This window comes from Pseudochaenichthys georgianus, chromosome 16 (genome assembly GCF_902827115.2).
Source record: "Pseudochaenichthys georgianus chromosome 16, fPseGeo1.2, whole genome shotgun sequence".
NCBI classification, from domain to species: Eukaryota; Metazoa; Chordata; class Actinopteri; order Perciformes; family Channichthyidae; genus Pseudochaenichthys; species Pseudochaenichthys georgianus.
This window is the reverse complement of record NC_047518.2, coordinates 28,868,563-28,887,319: the sequence shown is the minus strand read 5'-3', so window position 1 is coordinate 28,887,319 and position 18,757 is coordinate 28,868,563. Positions and strand designations below refer to the sequence as shown.

The 18,757-nt window shown below is 43.1% G+C and overlaps 1 protein-coding gene across 1 annotated transcript in view; it reads right to left on the bottom strand.

The window, feature by feature from the left end:
• Nucleotides 1–18,757, bottom strand: part of kcnn3 (potassium intermediate/small conductance calcium-activated channel, subfamily N, member 3) — a 52,911-nt gene that overhangs the window by 13,552 nt on the left and 20,602 nt on the right. The window contains exons 4-7 of the mRNA XM_034103554.2: nucleotides 12,548–12,844; nucleotides 11,436–11,557; nucleotides 9,138–9,279; nucleotides 4,257–4,367 (exon numbers count right to left, since the gene is read on the bottom strand). Coding sequence (XP_033959445.2) covers nucleotides 4,257–4,367; nucleotides 9,138–9,279; nucleotides 11,436–11,557; nucleotides 12,548–12,844 — 672 coding nt within the window. The remainder of the gene's footprint in view (nucleotides 1–4,256; nucleotides 4,368–9,137; nucleotides 9,280–11,435; nucleotides 11,558–12,547; nucleotides 12,845–18,757) is intronic.

Here is an 18,757-nt window from a genome sequence, read left to right as displayed (position 1 = left end):
CCTCTACTCTCTTTCCGGACCCGAAAGGGAGGCCATGAACAATTATATTGAGACCTCCTTGCAGGCCGGACTCATTCGCCCTTCCTCGTCACCGGCGGGAGCGGGCTTCTTTTTCGTAGACAAAAAAGATGGATCACTCCGGCCCTGTATAGACTACAGCCCTCTGAACGCAATCACCATCAAAAACAGGTACCCTCTCCCACTCATCTCCTCCGCCTTTGAACTTTTGCAAGACGCCAACATTTTCACCAAACTGGATTTAAGGAATGCTTATCATTTGGTGAGAATCAGGGAGGGGGACGAATGGAAGACTGGATTTAACACACCTAGTGGACACGAGGAGTACCTAGTGATGCCTTTTGGCTTGACAAACGCACCGGCAGTATTTCAGGCCCTCATAAATGAGGTGTTGGGGGACTTCCTGAATAAGTTTGTGTTTGTATATCTTGATGACATTTTGATTTTTTCTCCTGACAACATAACCCACCAGCAGCATGTCCGTGAAGTCCTCGACCGCCTGCTACAGAACCAACTTTATGTTAAAGCAGAGAAGTGCGAGTTCCATGTCCAAACCACATCGTTCCTGGGTTTCATCATTGCCCCCGGTCAACTAAAGATGGACCCTGCCAAGGTCAGTGCCGTGGCCGAGTGGCCAGTTCCTATCAACAGGAAAAAACTACAGCAATTTCTGGGGTTTGCAAATTTTTATAGACGTTTCATCAGAAATTTCAGTTCTATTGCTTCCCCGCTACATGTACTTACCTCTCCTCATGTCCCGTTTGAATGGAACTCCAAAGCTGCTAATGCTTTTCAAGCTCTAAAGGAGATGTTCACCTCTGCTCCCATCCTCACCATCCCAGATCCACTTCGACAGTTCGTGGTAGAGGTGGATGCCTCTAACCTCGGTGTGGGGGCAGTTCTCTCTCAGCGGGCTGCAAAGGATAATAAGCTCCATCCCTGCGCTTATCTCTCCCGTAAGTTGTCCCCTGCGGAAAGGAACTACGGTGTGGGCAATCGTGAACTACTGGCAGTGAAACAAGCCTTGGAGGAGTGGAGACATTGGCTAGAGGGGGCCGCTCAGCCGTTCCTGGTATGGACAGACCATAAGAACCTCTAATACATAAAAAAGGCTAAGAGACTGAATTCACGGCAGGCTAGATGGACACTTTTTTCAGTCGTTTTGATTTTACCTTGTCATTTAGACCTGGCTCCCAGAACACCAAGCCAGATGCCTTGTCCCGTCTGTTTGACCCTGAGCCTGCTGCCAAGGAACCAGAACCCATCCTACCACTGAACCGTGTGGTAGGAGCGGTAACTTGGCAGATAGAAAAAGAGGTGCAGCAAGCAAATGTTGAGAGTCCAGCACCTAGTGAGTGTCCGCCTAATAGGCTGTTTGTTACAGTGCCCTTACGCTCCAAGATCATTCACTGGGCTCACACGTCCTTGCTCACTTGTCATCCTGGGGTTAGAGGAACCATGTTCACACTTAAGCAGCGTTTCTGGTGGCCGTCCATGGCTAAAGATGTTGGTGAATATGTGAATGCCTGTCCTGTTTGTGCTTGCAGCAAAACCTCTTCCATGCCTCGGGCTGGGTTGCTGCAGCCGTTGCCCATTCCCCAACGGCCCTGGTCTGACATATCCATGGACTTTGTTACTGGACTCTCGGTGTCTCAAGGTAAGACCACTGTACTAAAAGTGGTAGATCGTTTTTCGAAAATGACTCATTTTATTCCATTGACCAAGCTACCCTCGGCCAAGGAAACGGCGGAAATTATAATGGTCAATGTGTTCCGGATACATGGATTTCCCAGGGATATTGTGTCAGACCGGGGCCCACAGTTTGTTTCCAAGTTCTGGAAGGAGTTCTGCAGTCTCATTGGAGCCACCGCTAGCCTCTCCTCTGGGTATCACCCCCAGTCCAACGGACAAACGGAGAGATTAAATCAAGTGTTGGAGACATGTCTGAGGTGCTTGGTGGCTCAGAATCCCTCATCATGGAGCAAGCATCTAACCTGGGTGGAATACGCCCACAATTCTCTTCCTACCTCTGCCACAGGTCTGACTCCCTTCCAGTGCGTCTTTGGCTACCAACCACCCGTGTTTGCTGAGACTGAAAAGGAGGTCTTGGTCCCGTCTGCACATGCCCTGGTCAGACGTTGCCATCGCATCTGGGCGGCTGCCTGTCGAACCCTTCTAAGGAGTTCTTCTTCAATGAAAAGGGGGGCTGACCGACACCGCCGGCCAGCTCCAGTGTACCAGCCTGGGCAGAAGGTGTGGTTGTCCACGAAAGATCTACCCCTCCATGTCGCTTCAAGAAAATTAGCCCCCAGGTTTGTTGGTCCCTTTCCAATAACGAAGATTGTGAACCCTGTGTCTGTGCGCCTGCGACTCCCCAGATCCCTGCGGGTCCACCCTACATTCCACGTTGGGAAGATCAAGCCTGTCAAGGAAAGCAGTTTGGTGCCCGCAACTAAACCTCCGCCACCCCCCAGAATGGTTGATGGTGGCCTTGTTTATACAATAAAGAAACTGCTGGCAGTCCGGAGAAGGGGACGTGGCAGGCAGTTCCTCGTTGACTGGAAAGGCTGCCTGGGCCGTCAGGAGACGTCCCTAGAGGGGGGGGTAATGTTGTGACTCGACAGATATGTTAGGTTTAGTTATGTTTTTATTTTGAAAGTAATCTTTCCTGTCAGATCCCACAGTTCCTGCCTTTGTGTGTTTCCCGCCCGTGAGATTGCTTGGCCCTGCCCTGATTGTTTTCACCTGTGCCCATCCCCCTCACCTATATATAGCCCTGGTGTTTCTTTGTTCCTTTGTCAGTTCGTTATGTTTCATGTCGTGAGCACCCAGGCCTTTTGACTCCTGATACCTACCTTGGGATTTAGACCTTTTGTCAAGTGAGTTTTTGTGTTGCTGTACAACTTTGTTTTGGCTTTTTATCTACTTTCTATTTTTTGTGACAGTACGATTTAGTTTGTGATTAAAGAACATTCTATTTTTGGACATCTGTCTCCGAATCCTGCTTTTGGGTCCTGCGTCCTGTATCTCGGTTCATAACACAACTCCAACCAACCTGGCTACTGGCTAACTAAAACACCATGAGTGGTATAACGTTTCCATTTGTATCAATGGCACGAGAGCAGATTTAAACCAAACACGAGGGGCCAAATATTTCCAGTTGATGATTGTGGAAGAAATGTTGAGGAATCTCCAAAGTCATAGGTCTAATTGTCTGAACATCAAATATCATCACTCTCATGGCCAGTAATAATTGATGAGATATTCTGTCGGTTCACCATCAAAGTGGTTGTGGACTGAACCACAATTGCTAGCATTGATTAAATAAAAAAAAGAACTCAATTTGTACTTAAACGATTTTGTAACACTATCCACCTTAAAAGATCAATGCTGTTTAAAATGGGGGTTAAAGTTGGGAACAGTTTCATCAGGAGGTCAGCTGAATTCCACACTGTAAGTAAATGCAAATACACACAGATACACACAACCACAACCAGGTGTTAAACGTCTTGTGAAAACACACTCTGCCCAGAGGCTGCAGGCGTTCAGGTGAGAGGAGCCTCTACAGAGAACCCATTCAGCTTCTCTGTAAATATTTTGCCTGCACTTATTCAAAAATATTGATAAATCTGCCCCGTTCAGTCAACTACATCCTCGATACGCTGCTGCCATAATGTACCCTACATATTTGATATGGGAGCTATTTTTAAAACTCAACCGTATGAAAAATTGAAGGAGGAGGGAAGGCAGGAGGCACGGAGGGGGCAAGGACTATTGGAAGGAAAGGGCACGAGAAAAAGGGATGAGAGAAGATGACAGAGAAAGAAATAAGAGAGAAAGGGATTTACTGGAAGGATAGCCAAGTGGGAGAAAAAAGATTGGAAATGGGAAGATGGAGAGAGTGAGGGAGCAGAGAGCGAGAAAGAGTTCACCTCTTATTGCCTTCACTCACTCAAATGACACGGCAATCTGTCACACCAATACAGAGTGATAGTGGTGTGTAGCAGTTTGGGAAGGTGAAGGAGGGGCGAGGGAAGAACAAGCCTTTTCACCGGGCTCTCAACCACCTCCTTATAGCCCAAAACAAATCTGAAAATATAGTAGGCTGTGTGCCATACGACGATTTCACAAAATAACTAACAAAATAACAAAAGTGCTGTTGGAGTGCCGATCATGGTGTGTGCGAACATGTGCTTTCTTTGACAATCATAGCTCTCATTCACACCACACAAGCCTACCCTCTTGGTGAGTTGCGTGTCCATCATGAAGTTGTGTACGTGTTTCTCGGCCTTGGTGAGCTCCAGCTTCCTGGCTACCACGGCAACCACCAGAGCTGTACAGCCCGCACCCTGAGAGAGAGAGAGAGAGAGGATGGAGGAGAAAAGAGAGCAGTCAGTCAGTAGAGGAGGAATTGGTAAATCAGTGGCTTTTGGCCGGGGAATTAGCCGAGATGATTGAAGGGAACGAGGACAAATATGAGGATGGGAGCCGTGCGACAGAAGGAGAAGTGCATGTGAGCAAGGCAAGGATTAAGAGGGATAGCTCTGTTCAAGATCCACATTTCCTCATGTTGAGCGGCGAGCCAAGTCTATTTTCAATTCCAATCCATCTGGTGTGAGATCCCTTCTATATCGCCTCTATATGGAGCTAAGAAATATCTTACTTTTAGATAAAAAAAACACATCAAGGATTGACACCACCTAATTTCATTTAATTGGATGCTGTCGATCTGAATGACATGGTGTCGGTCTTCTCCTGTCACTGGAGGCTCGAGGCCTGCAGGAAGTGTACAAAATTATGAAACACCAAATGGTTTGTCGGTATTCCAGCTCGATCCACATGGGACATATGGCAAATTCATTTGGGAGAGAGTGACAGCAGTCCCTCAACCAGAAAGACATGCTTGGGTGGAGAAGAGGAGCAGGAACATGGGGAGGAAGACAGACTTAATTGACTTTCAGATTAAACACTATTTTCAGTGGGGCTGTCGAGCGCTCACAGGTACCTCTGAAGGGGTGGATCAGAGAGAAAAAAAAGGAGGTGAAGATAAAAAAGAGCCACCAGTAAATATAAATGGAGAAGGAAAGAAAAACCAGGGGGTTGGAGAGCGGGTGCGGTTCACGGAGAAGAAGGCAATGTTAATGGGGTCACACATCTCCTGATAAGTAATGAATTAAGATTAAGAGTGTTTAATGAAAATGTATGAGTGCTCTTCCTTCCTGCTTGAGAGTGTGTGCAGAGAGAGTAAAAGAGATAAGGAGGGAAACGTAGTGAGTTAGAGAGCGAGGGCGAGGGGACATACAACATTTTGAAGCCAAGACTTCACCGTGCACACTTTTGAATGATAAGACAGGTTTGCCATAAATAACTTTGGGTGGGTTCAGTCAAATGTAACGCACAAACAGGCATTAGTGCCCACGTCTATACACTCATCCACTCTATTTGTGTTTATTCAAAAACTATAAATAAAATATGATAGCGCCGATGGAAAACCCTTAGAGCAAATTCATACATGCCGGTGCTTCAGGGAAAAGACCCCTGGATGGATTTCTACAGTACAGTATGTACAAGAGCTGGGCAGCCTGCACTTATCCAACTGTGCGTGCGAGTGTGCGTTTGAAATTGTCCTCCTCGGTCAGAAACAACGGGGTGCTGATTAGTTTGTCGTGGCAGGCTGTGTGTGTGCGTGTGTGTGTGCGTGAGTTTGTTTGTGTATATGCCTGCATCCATTTGATTTCAGCAGGGTTCCCTGTGCAATCTCCAGAGTGACACGGCTGATGATGGCTGCTGTGATTTGTTTCATACGTCCAGGTGTTTCCTTCGCTTCCTCAACTACAGTGCAGCAATCTACGCTGTCAGAAAAGGAGGAATCACCCATCTGTGCTGCTGTGTAACATCTAAAAAAAACAGCATCCCTATAAGCCTGATGCAGTTGAAAGAAGTTTCTCAAACAGGTCAGCAGGAACACAGAGAGGAAGGAGGGGAAAACAAACAAATACATTTTCCTTAATTAGAGTGCATAGTATAAACACTAAAGAGACAGGCAGAAGCAAACATGTGTTTGAAATGGCAACTACACTCTCTTCAACCTGATGGCCCTTCAAGAACTCCAGAGGGCTTATATCAAGAGGCTTTAGTCAATGGCAAACAGTGACACATTTTGTAACTAGTATATAAACGTTTCATAAAGATATTGTAGTATGCAGATATTAGACCATTTTAAGAGTTCAAGGTACAATTTATTTTACATTTATAGCTTTGTATATGAAGACATATTTTATATAATACAATGTTTTCTATATAATGTCTGTTTAAACATCAAGCACCAATGAAGATGAGTGCTTGAGTTGGTGAGCAATATATGAATACATTAAACAGTTATATTTGCATATAACTACAATAAGTGACATAACAACATAGGTGTGGGAAAAAACACACATGAACTGTAGCATACAATATGAGTTGTAATTAAAACAACAAACACCCTTTGCACACACACACGCACGCACGCACGCACGCACGCACGCACGCACGCACGCACGCACGCACGCACGCACGCACGCACGCACACACACACACACACACACACACACACACACACACACACACACACACACACACACACACACACACACACACACACACACACACACACAGATAGCCTCGGGCGATGGTATATTCCAACACTGTTGGCCTTCATCTGTTGTCATAGTAACTAAGGCAAGCATTTCCTATAAAGAAACTCATTACAATCATAATTATTATTATAAAGAGACAAATCAAATCCTGTTCCTTGGCCTCGACATTTTACCCACTTTAAAAAACGTCTCCTCTCAAACCAGAGTGCAACGAGAGTGTGTTTGTGTGACAGGAGAGTAGAGTGTGTGTGGGAGTTACACTCAAAGTGAATGTCAAGCTCTATGTCAGAGTTGTGTGGGGGACGCAGTCTGTAACAGTGGGCTCGGGACGTTCTACATCCACCCCCTGTTTTGTCTTTGTGAGTGTGTGTTCACATTAAAGAGTTGTACTCTAAAACTGGATGATTCACCCTTCAAATAAGGGGGTCTGTTTGTGTGAGTCTTTGTGTATGAGTGTGTTTATTTGCACATTTAATGCGCTTCACATTATAGGAAGTAGGAGCTGGAGTTGGACAGACACATTTTTTGTGGGGATGTTATAAAAAGATAGAGAGAAATATGGACACCAACATAATGTGATCTATGTGTTCTAGCCAGCGCTGCATATTATTGTTACTTATCGTGAAATCATCTCCAAACGGCACTAATATTTACAATAAGTGAGGTTGCTTTTTTGCTGTGGAAAATATTGATTTACTTTTTAATTTGAGGGTTATGCCGAGGGCCTTTTTAATTGCTCTGTTGATTTTTCTTCAACCCTCATCCGGCAGTCTATGAACAGATTTGAAAGGTTCTTATACAACATCTTCAATATTAAGGCATGATGGTTGCTGCTTGACTTCAGGTACAAATAACATCATACACTCAGCACAAGTGCATTAAGAATAGGCATGTGCTGATGTAGAAATGCTGTTTCACCAGCTTATATTGTTATTTCAATAACACAAAAACGAAATTCAGACTCTTCTGCGTGTTTCTTATCATCACTGTGATAGTGGTCACATTATCACATCTAATGTAACTTGACTAATGGCAGCACTGTGCTTATTAAAATGTTAAGTAGTGTTGTTCTTTTGTGTGAGCACATTGCCTCCACAGGCTCATCTCTGCTGCTGGCATTGTTAAAGCTTATATGCAATGATTTCCTCAGTTTTTAGAAACATAAAAAAGGACAATAGTGACCTACGTGGCATTATGAAAAAATACATTTCAAATGTCTCATCCAGGTCTTTCTCATCTTTTTGTAGGTATGCGATTTCGTGGCACATAAGGATGCTGCAGTAAACAAGTTACATTAGTTATACAATTACATCATTTATTTAAAAAAAACGGCGTTATCTCTAACTCAGACACCCACTGTGTAGTGAATTTCATCTTTTAGCTGCGCAGAGTCTTCTATTACTCACGGTACTCTCCCCACTGGCAATATAAAACATGTGGCACACCGTGTCCTATGAGAGGAAGAATCCCAGGTAACATATTAGCATCATCATTTTTTAGCTCTTTCTTTTTCCTTTCCTGACCTTATTAAGAATCAGCCAAAGCCGCCGTAATTAGAAGCACATTAAATTAGACTTTACTTGACATTTAGCTGTGGAGCTATTAAAAAGAAATCTAGCTTTCTTTCATTTGAAATGACAATCATTTCCAAAGTATTCAGAGCAGGTTGTGTTAACATGAGAGCACGTAGAAATATGAGGCTCTGTTCAAATTATTAAATTAGTTGACCAATTTAAAAACTTGGTATTCGCTTACACGAAAGGTTGCAAAGAAGAATGAAGAAAAGGTCAGTGAATTAAAACATATAAAGGAAAGGAGACAAAGACAGAAAGAAAGCAGGAGAGACAAACAGAAATGAAAAGTTCAAGAGGGAAGAACACCTGTGAGGGATGCAAATAGAGGGAGAAGTCGGCAGCTTGAACACTGATACTAACAGATGGATGAGATCGAAATAAACACATGGCCTCAGGGAAGGAGAGACGGACAGAGAGGAAAAGGGAGAGAGAGGGATAAACAGAGAGAGAGAGAGAGAGAGAGAGAGAGAGAGAGAGAGAGTGTGGGAGGACATGGCACACTGAAAGGTGGGACCTTCATTATGCAATGAGGACAGGCAATAGCATGAAGACACACACACACACACGCGCACACACACGCGCACACACACACACACACACACACACACACACACACACACACACACACACACACACACACACACACACACACACACACACACACACACACACACACACACACACACCTAACAGGCTCTTGTTTGCATGCCTACACACCCAAGCGCACACACACAAGCACAGATGCAGGCTAATTCAAAGAGGATTGCCCAAATTACACAAATGGCAGAATTTCTCTAGAAAATGACAGCATGCTCTCTAATCTGCTGACCTTTGAACGAGGCAAGGACAGCGCCTCAGGGAGGGAGAACAAGAGGGAGGGAGGGAGGGAGGGAGGGAATGTACTCACCATGATCCCTGTGAGGAGACAGACTCCTTTGCCACAGTAAGTGTGAGGAACCATATCTCCATAGCCGATGGACAAGAAGGTGATGGAGATAAGCCACATGGCTCCCAGGAAGTTACTGGTCACATCCTGAGCGTCATGGTACCTAAAAAGAATCACCGTCCGTGTTCAGAGAATAAAGTCAGTCAATAGTGAAATATAAATACATAAACAAACAACACGACTGGCCCACTGGTCCTGTCTGCTAACGTGGGCGTCAAACCTCAAACACGTGACCTAAAAACACATAAACAGCATCTCTTTCCACCATCCTTCCTGCCCTGTGCACAACACTGTTGCCATAGCGACTAAACCGGTGCGCATCTGAAACAAAGTTGTTTTCTCAAAACCCATTCAACAAAAAACGACCTGTTAATTGTAGTCCTGATTGTTAACAAGAGAAACATTTGCTCTAAGCTAGATTTTCTCTATTCTAGCCTTGTGACACTCCAAACTCTCAGATTTCACCCTGTTTGAAGCAGTTTAATTGAGTTTTGTATGTTTTATCTTTCGATCATTTTATTTGGATAAGAGAGGAACTGTCGGTTAAACTTGAATGATAGCTTCCCAGCAGCTGGGCAATGATGCATTTAATCAAGCTTATTAACCAACTGACATTTTCCCATATTTCCTTGATTATCTAAAGCGTTTGAACTAATTGAAAGTGATGGTCACTACTTGCTTTCCACTTGATGTTACATCAATAACATCATTCACATAATCAGATTATCAATCTTTAAATCTGAGCAGACAATTTAATTTACAATTCGAAAGTACTTTGAAATAAGAGTGAGAGGACACGGTCAGATATTATATTTGAACATGTTGTGTTATGTTAAAGGGGGCCTATTACGCGTACTTTCAGGTTCAAATGTCTATGTAGTGCCTCTACTTTGACATATTTAGATACTTTAATGTTCAAAAAGGTATTTATTTTCTCATACTGCCTGTGCTGCAGCATCTCTTTTCACCCTCTGTCTGAAACCAGAGCCCAGTCTGCTCTGATTGGGCAGCTGGCCGGCTCTGTTGTGATGGAGGTGTTTCAGGTAGAGGGGGGATTTTGTGGGAGAGAAACTCCCTCTGGATTTCAGCCCGTGCAGACCATTAATATGCACACATTTGTTTATAACACACTACAGGAAAGGGAAACCCCCAAAAAGCATAATAGGGCCCCTTTATCAATTTATACTTAGTATTAAGTCAAATATATTCGTCTACCTATGTACATAGAAACAACTTTCAGAATATCACGGGAAAAATGACTAAAATACATTGCAACGTATTAAAGGGATTTCAATATTTCAGTTCAACCCTTTATTTTGCATTTATAAGCAGTAAATAATCAATTACTAAATATAAATGATGAATGAATGATTGATAATTAATACAACAGTCATTATGATATAAATATAGGTTTTGGTATGTATATGTATATTTATTCGTATTTAATGTGTTAACGAAGAATTTGTAATCACTAAATACTTTCTCACTTTCCTTGACAACCTAGCAATCATCATCCAATTAGATGACAAGGCCAGCAGCAGAGACGGAAATGTAGTAACTGCACATTAAGTTAATGCACCTTTTGGGAAATAAGCTTTTTGATTTTCTTGCCGAGAAACAGATCTGAGTAATGGTAATCCCCTTGACATCTAGCTCTTTCCCCCAAATTGTAAACTATTATAGAATAATTTTTCAAAATGCTATTTCCCATGTGGCATCACATTCATAAACAGTTTTAAACCGGCCTGTGGATGATTGTACACATGAATAAACAGTAAGAACATGCTGCTCATATATGTTAATATAACATACAGCATGTTTTCCACTGTGTTACCAATCATTCATTCATACCTGTTACACTGCGTCATAGGGGAAGGTATGGTTGACAAATGGTCCAATATAAATGTCCTTATATGGGCTGACAATTACATTAGAGTTTGCTGTAACAAAATTATGTATTTGGATACTGCTTAAAATAAAGTGATGTCTTACAGCAGACAATTATGTTGTGGATTCATGAGAGGAAATGGACAAACGAAGTAACAACTCTATCGCATGGATCAAATGAGTTGTACAACTGGTGAGAAAGCCTCATAAACTGAAGTCTAACGATGGATTATGTTGCACACATGTCCCAGATCACATTTCCTGCCAAATGAATTGTTTTGCTCAGTTGAATCCCTAGTCCAATCACAGTCTGTCACTCTAATGCATGATTTAAAACACAACACGCCCAAATGGAGCAGCTTAGCGACTGACCTCTCACACACTCGCACGGTCCAGGCAGCGATGATCCACAGAGAGATGCTGAAGACCAATAGCACCGTCCCGGGGCAGATAGTCATGAGAGTTTTCATTACGAACCGTGTATTAAAATGCACCTGCAAGACACACACAAGTTCAAACATTCAGTATAGCAGAGCTGATAAATGGCATTGTAATACACGTGTTTTCCATGTGTATTTTACACAGACTTGATGTTTTAATAATGAGTTTTCTGAGTAGCGTTTGACAGCAGCAGCAGTCTGAGAATCTTCACTGTAATTGGAGTCAAGATCATCAGGGCTCGCCCTCTGACTCGGGTCAAGCTATACAGTGCCTTTGAGTAATTGGCCTATTTCAGTGTAGTTTTTATCCGTGGCTCATTTGTTATCAGCTACTGGCAGATGGATGATCTGAGAGCAATGGGTCAGACCATGAAGGGTTAAGCAGCTGATAAATGAGTTGTCATATTAGAGCTGCAGCTTCACCTCCACTCCCTGTCACTACAGCCTGAAGGGGCAGAACAGTGCCATCGCAGATACGCTCTCATAACGCTAAATTACCAATACAAAATCTACTCCATCTCCTATCCTCCTCCTCTGTGTGGTTTGCATACTTCCACCACACGCTACATCCCTACTTCCTGATTTTACAATAACGCTTGTCGTTTATAGTCATTACAAACGTGGCACCTACCATTTATTTCATTGCTTGTACATATTTGTCCGCGCTCGTATTGCAATCTCACTCTACTCCTTTTCTTTCATGCCCCATTTGAGGCGTACGCAGTATCTTGTTCTCATTTCACACTCCTGTCTCATATTGTATTATGAAAGATCCACCAAAGCTTACATCTAAGTCTCCGTGTGCGACAATGACAAAGACGAGGAAGGGCATTTGAAGTGGTAGATGAATAGAAACCGTGTGACTAGGAGGACTTGAGAGAGTTAAAGAGTTAGAGGCCAAGAATGAAAGGGACAAGGCGGTCACAGATTTAATTCTGAGCAGAACGCTCTTGACCTCAATACCTTTACGTCTCTCTGGTCAGAGCTTTGACAGACACTCTTTGAATGTGTACTGCAGATACACACACACAAAACCCTTCTCACCTTATTTAGGGCGCCTATACTCCTGGAGGAAGCGTCGGTGAAGAGTTTGCTGTGCAGGAGCATGACTCTGGCGATGAGGTAGAGGCGCAGGAACATGGGCACGCTCAGCACCATATCCAGGTCGGCCTCGGCCTGCGACGGCGCGTACGAGAAGGCCAGCCGCGCCCGCCACTGAAACTTGAAGTCTCCTGGCACGGGATGCACCGCGGACACCAGCAGCTCCAGAGAGATCAGCAGAACCCTCTCCATCGTCATGGCGATGCGCCAGTCGTCTGCTCCGTTGTCGATGACGAACAGCTGCAGGGACAGGAAGGACACGAGGAGAGTTTAAAGAGGGAAGGAGTTGCACTTTTTTTTTACTGCGTCCCTATGCAACCTTTTCATCATGTTCCTCTCCTGGAACGGGCCACTCGTCAGAACAGCTGAGTGATTTGATGATTAAACAAACCAGCAGCAATTTAGAGTAAATGTTTATTTTCCTGAGATGTAAAACACCATCCATGCAATCAGTAATCTATTCAGCGCTTTGGCTCATTACATTAATAACCTAAGATTCTTCCTAAAATAAACCAAAGTCATCTGAAGCAGCTTTTCCTCAGAAACAGGCTACTTCTGATCAGACTCACAATATATTTTCTCATTAAAAAAAAACGTTGCTTGTTTCTCTTCCAGTGTCATGAGCAGGACCACTTAAAACATGAATTTAATTGCAGTTTTCCTTCTCTGTATGTTGGTGTTTCGTGGTCATAATTGCTGTGGTTACTCTTGATATTGTCGCCAAAGCTGTTGTTATAAGGAAGTGGCAAGGTTTCATTAGAGGGCCCTCCTCCAGACGGCGGTGACAGGAGCTGCTGGGGGTGGTGTGGCTGATGAGAGGGGGAAAAAGATGGATGAAGTGCGGAGGAACTGAGGAGAATTCGGAGAGAAATTTGCCAGTCGATTTTAGATTACAGGAAACCTATTTCCATCTGTTTCTAGCACTAAGAAGGTGTTAATCTTTTCTGTTCAATGGGGTTCTTCAGAAAAACTGAAAAATAATTGCAAATTGTAAAATGTTTGTGGCATTGATTGAAATTGGTCACCTTTATTACATTTGACTTGCTAAATAGCAATTATGTGCACTTTTACAACACTGAGGAATAAATGATGAGCAAAAAAGTCTTCACGCTTGCAGTGGACAGAAGAGAGCGAGATGTGTGAAATCTCTCCTGAAAAAGAAAGGCTGTGGCACAGCGAGAGAGATGAGGAACTCCCCTGCTGAAAATCTGTTTATCCGGTGTCATACTGCCCAGAGAAACAGCCGGTGCTAACAATTGCTCTTTACCACATGATTCATCTCAAGGGCTTTAAGCACACACAAACATTTATTTAGGAAAACAATAAAACAACAATGACAGCTCAAACGTCAGACCATGACAGCCGGCTGCTGCCACGAGGACCGAAGCTCAGCTGCTTCCTTCACCACCGTTGAATTAACACATTGCATATTTCATTGTTATCTATATCTGGCTCAGCAGGCTGTAAGTGTTTCCCTTGTTCAGCTGTTGTAACATGCGTGTGCACGCATGTGGCCAACATGTTTACACACATATGTAGCCTACGCACACGCCTGAGTCATTGTGTAAGCTATCGTTTGAACCAAGGGTCAAACGCTGCCTGTATTATTTCATGATTTTAGCGAGCGTGCATTAGTGTGTGTTTGTGTGTACTGTATTTGTGTGTACTTGTGTATGCCCGAGTGTGTTTGAGGGAGAGTGTGCAGTCCTAGACTCGTCATGGTGACTGTTGCCAAGGCGACAACATCAAAGAGCAGCCAAGCTTAATTAGGATCCCCAGCGAGAGAGAGAGGGAACGAGAGAGCAGGAGGAAGAGTCAAAAAGAGAGAAACGCTGTGAGAGACGAGGCAAGAAGAAAGGAAGAGGAGATATAGGGAATAAGACGGAGAGGTGTGTGTGACAGCGACTGAAGAGGTACACAGAGAGGAAAGCACAGACAGGTTGCCTGACACTTGCAAAGGTTTATGTGTGAGTGTGTAGTCACATGTTCTGAGGACACAAATCTAGTAGCACTGTCACATTACGGGGACTCACCTCCCACTTGGGGACAAAAAGCTGGTGGCCCTAAGGTAAACTACTGAATTTATGCATTACGATTTGTTTTCTGGATAAAGTGAGGCTAAGTTTCCAGGAAAAGAATGTAAGTCAATGTAACAAAATATATATAGAAATACGTTCCTGTTTGTTTACTTGTTGGAGAGTAGCTCACCGAACTTCATGTATATTCATTATGACTTTCAGATCAGAACATTGCTTTTCATCTGCAAACCAGTCATCATTCATCTTCATTCAGTCCTGTCTGTTTCTTTTTCTGTGTCTACCTCCCTGTTTTTCCTCCTTCCAACCATCCTCCACTCCCCTTCCTCCTCTCTCTGAATGACATCTCCCCAAATCAAAACAGAGGTGATGCAGCTTCATGCCACTGCAGGAAATGAGCGACTCTCCCTTCCTCTTCCCTCCGCCCTCCCTTCCCCTCCTGTCCTGTCCTCCCTCGTGCTCCTGCCGTCGGTCTTTTCCTGGCTAAATCGCCATGAGGAAGGGATAAATATTTAAATTCCATTAGGAAAGTAATCTGTCAATGGGAGTGAGTGAGTGCCACTGCCCCTGCATGGCCAGAGAGGGAGGGGATGAGGGAGGAGGGTTTGGCAAGAGAGAAAATAGGTAGGGATTGTCTTTGTGAATGTGTGTATTTATTTGTGTGTGTGTGTGTATGTGTGTGTGTGTGTGTGTGTGTGTGTGTGTGTGTGTGTGTGTGTGTGTGTGTGTGTGTGTGTGTGTGTGTGCATGTGTGTGCATGTGTGTGAGGGAGTCCAAGCACAAACTGTCAAGTCTAACAGGAGAGAAACAGGGGGGAAGGTCAGGGAACAGGGAAGCTAAATATACTTGGACACAAAGAACAAGCCTACGGGGGAAAATAACCAATACCACAGAAAATCTTCTGTTATTTTGTTAATTACAAAAAACCTGACATCACAGGGCAGAGGGCAGGGGAATTGGAAGGCAACAGAAAGTACAGGGGACAGAAGGAAAGCGTAATAACAGGAAAACCTAACAAGCACAAGCAGGCCAGTGGGAGACAACACATGTATGAAATTCACAGGTGTCTAAGATGAGATTCTCGATTTCAATCATCCCCCACTTGCAATGCATGATGGGTTTGTCACCCCCTCCATCTTTCCTCTTTAGCCTTCCATCCATCCACATGTGCCTCGACCCCTTCCAGGGCCATCGTACCTCGGTAATCGCGTTACGGCCCTGATTGCAGATGCCTCTCTCATCTCGGAAGCAGACTCAGTGCTGGCCAGACTCTGCCGAGAGCACAACCCAGACATGCAGAGGCAATTCTGCACACATGCAAGCGCACATACACATGCATACACACATTCAGATAGCCCTTTAAACGCAGCACAGACTTTCAAGAAGAGGGAGATGCAGGCAAATCAGCCTCGAGTGGGAATATCCCACATGGGGGTCCGACTAAACCTTAGTCTGGGACGGAGACGGCCCTAATCACGGAAAAAGTGAAAAACTTAAAAGCATGCACGCATAGTTTTGAAATGTCTGGGTCCGACAGCATGGAAATCCCTAGAACAGGCAGATAATAAATAGGGATAGCCAAACACAGAATCCCGCACATAGATATACGTAAATATGCAGAGACGATAACACGATTTCCTTGACTGTATTTGCAGCTTTGAGGAAACACCCCCATTGCCAGTTCTGCACAGACGACAGAAGGAAGGAAAGCAGGTGTTATGGAAGTGAAGAGGAAGTGTTGGAAATGGTGAGAGATGAAGAAAGGCTCAGGGTTTCTGTGTGTGCATTAGCAATGTTAGTTTGCCACAAGCAGAATTAAAAAAAGCAACTGGAAGAGAGTGAAGAGATAATCCCCCCCAGTGGTGTCTTGGGACCAGGAATCTCCTTCATTCAGTGCAAATTAAATGAATAAACTACATCTAAAAACGGCCAGATGGAAACAAGATGCAAATAGAATCTAATAAATAAACAATTCCCGGAAATAAGCAAGTTAAATGCTTCTGTCAAGGCTATATCTGAGGAGGGGGCTGTGGTTTACCTCACTGTCATTATATCTTCCATTATAATTCCCAGGACGGATGTACACAATGCAGAACATGACATCATGAAACGAGCATCCAAGTGTTGGACATGTCAGAACTGCAGGCTCACTTTGAAGAAAACTCAATTTTTCGAAAGCTACTGCTACTCTATGTTCCTAATAGCATCTTCCTGTATGTGAGTGTCTGAGGGTGCCAAGCGTGTGTCTTCTTGATCAATGGACTGCTTCTAAAATCTAACTGAATAACACAGTTCAGCAATTCTTAAAGTGCACTAATGGAGTAATATATCCTTTCCTCACACACTCTTTTAGAGTTTCTATTTGATTTATTTCAACAATTCAATTTTTGCCTTTCAGTCTGAATCTGTTGCAAGTGTATTCGCTAAAATGAATCCTTTCATTCAGTTTCTTGTTGTTGGGAAGGTAAAAAATGTCTGAGGAAATGAAGGTTATTGTTGAGCTGGCAGATAAGGGAGTCACACAACAAACCAGCTCATCAAATAAATGCACATGCATGGACGTCCCTGGATGCTGCATTAATCACATGAAAGATACACTTGCCGTTTTTAAAACAAAAATCTAGTTTGGTTTTGGCCCTATGGATTGTGTATCTTCTGATCAACCAAAGGGCCACTTAGAAACCGGGGTTCATATAGCTGCATTTCTTGCTCCATCATGGATAAACCAATGATTTTTGAATACTCTGTCGGCATTACTCCTGACCTATCTCATTCACTCGCTCTCATTCACTCGGTGTTAACTCAAACTAATGGCGTGGGGATGCACAAATGTGATATTCAATCACAGCTCTCTCACAATGTCTCCCGAGTTCATGGAGGCGATAACAATCTATGCTCAAATTCTAATAATATCTGCATGATAATAGTCTCCATCCGTTATCTGTCTTAACAACGTAACAGAGAATCAGTGGAGCTTACAAATGAAAAAAACAAAATGCAAGGTTAAACTCACTTGTAAAAGATACTGATTTATAATTCACACAATACTATTGCGGGTTGATGTTGAAGAGTTAATAAAGTGATAAAGTGTTTAAGCCTCGACCGTATTGTGTTTTCAGTCTATTCCACTATAATGCTAAAATAACCAGGCCAGTGTGTTATGTGTGTAAATATACAATAAGTTGTATGTCATCTTCTTGCTATCGATCTTGCTTAAAGATTTTGAAAAGGTAGGTACAAACTAAGTGATGTGTCGTAGTCAAGCAGGAATATGGTAGCGTTACCACGGTAACACTGTTCAAATTAATACAATTTTGACTGTAACAACAATTTTTACGAGTGTTTCTATCTTTAATACGTTCATTTAAATCTTATGCGAAATGTGGCAACAATGCATACAGTATACATAATAGTGTAAATTAATGTTTAAAACGTTTTCTCATTCTCAAAAATAATGTTTAAATGTACGGATTAAATCTGATTAAGCCCCACTCCATCAATTTAGTATTGCAGTCCAGCACACTGTTGCACTCCTGATGGACAGTTAAAAAAAAAACGTATCTAGCAGAGATACAAAAGAAATGTCATGCACTTGTCAAAACCTGGTCCCTACAAATATCTACAATGGATTTTGACAGCTGACAAACTCAGTCATAGATTTGGGTGTAGCCTTTGTAGCCTCAAGGTTTTGTAAACTCTCAAAAAAACGTTCAAACTTCTTTCTTTGGGTTTTTTATAGTTCTCCTTGAAAGATAGTATATATTCTCTGGAATCTGTGCAAATACGTTTTTTCTAAAGACATTTTAAAAGAACTACTAACAGAAAACACTCTTTCATTGATGAAAGTAACAGTGCACCCAACTGAACTGTTTGGAAATGATTGACTCACTACTGCTTTCACATTAAATGCCATAACTTTTTCCCCCGAGCCAGAGCCAGCAAAGTCTGGTGGTCAGTTACAGCCGACCCTTTCCAAAAAAGGACATGTACAGTACATTCTAGGAATATTATAATTGCAGTTATTTATGTGTCTTATTCTTATGTCAGCACAGTTTTCTCTGGTCACTGCTCTATAAACACAAGCAACAGCACTAGGCTGTAATTGTACTACATAGTT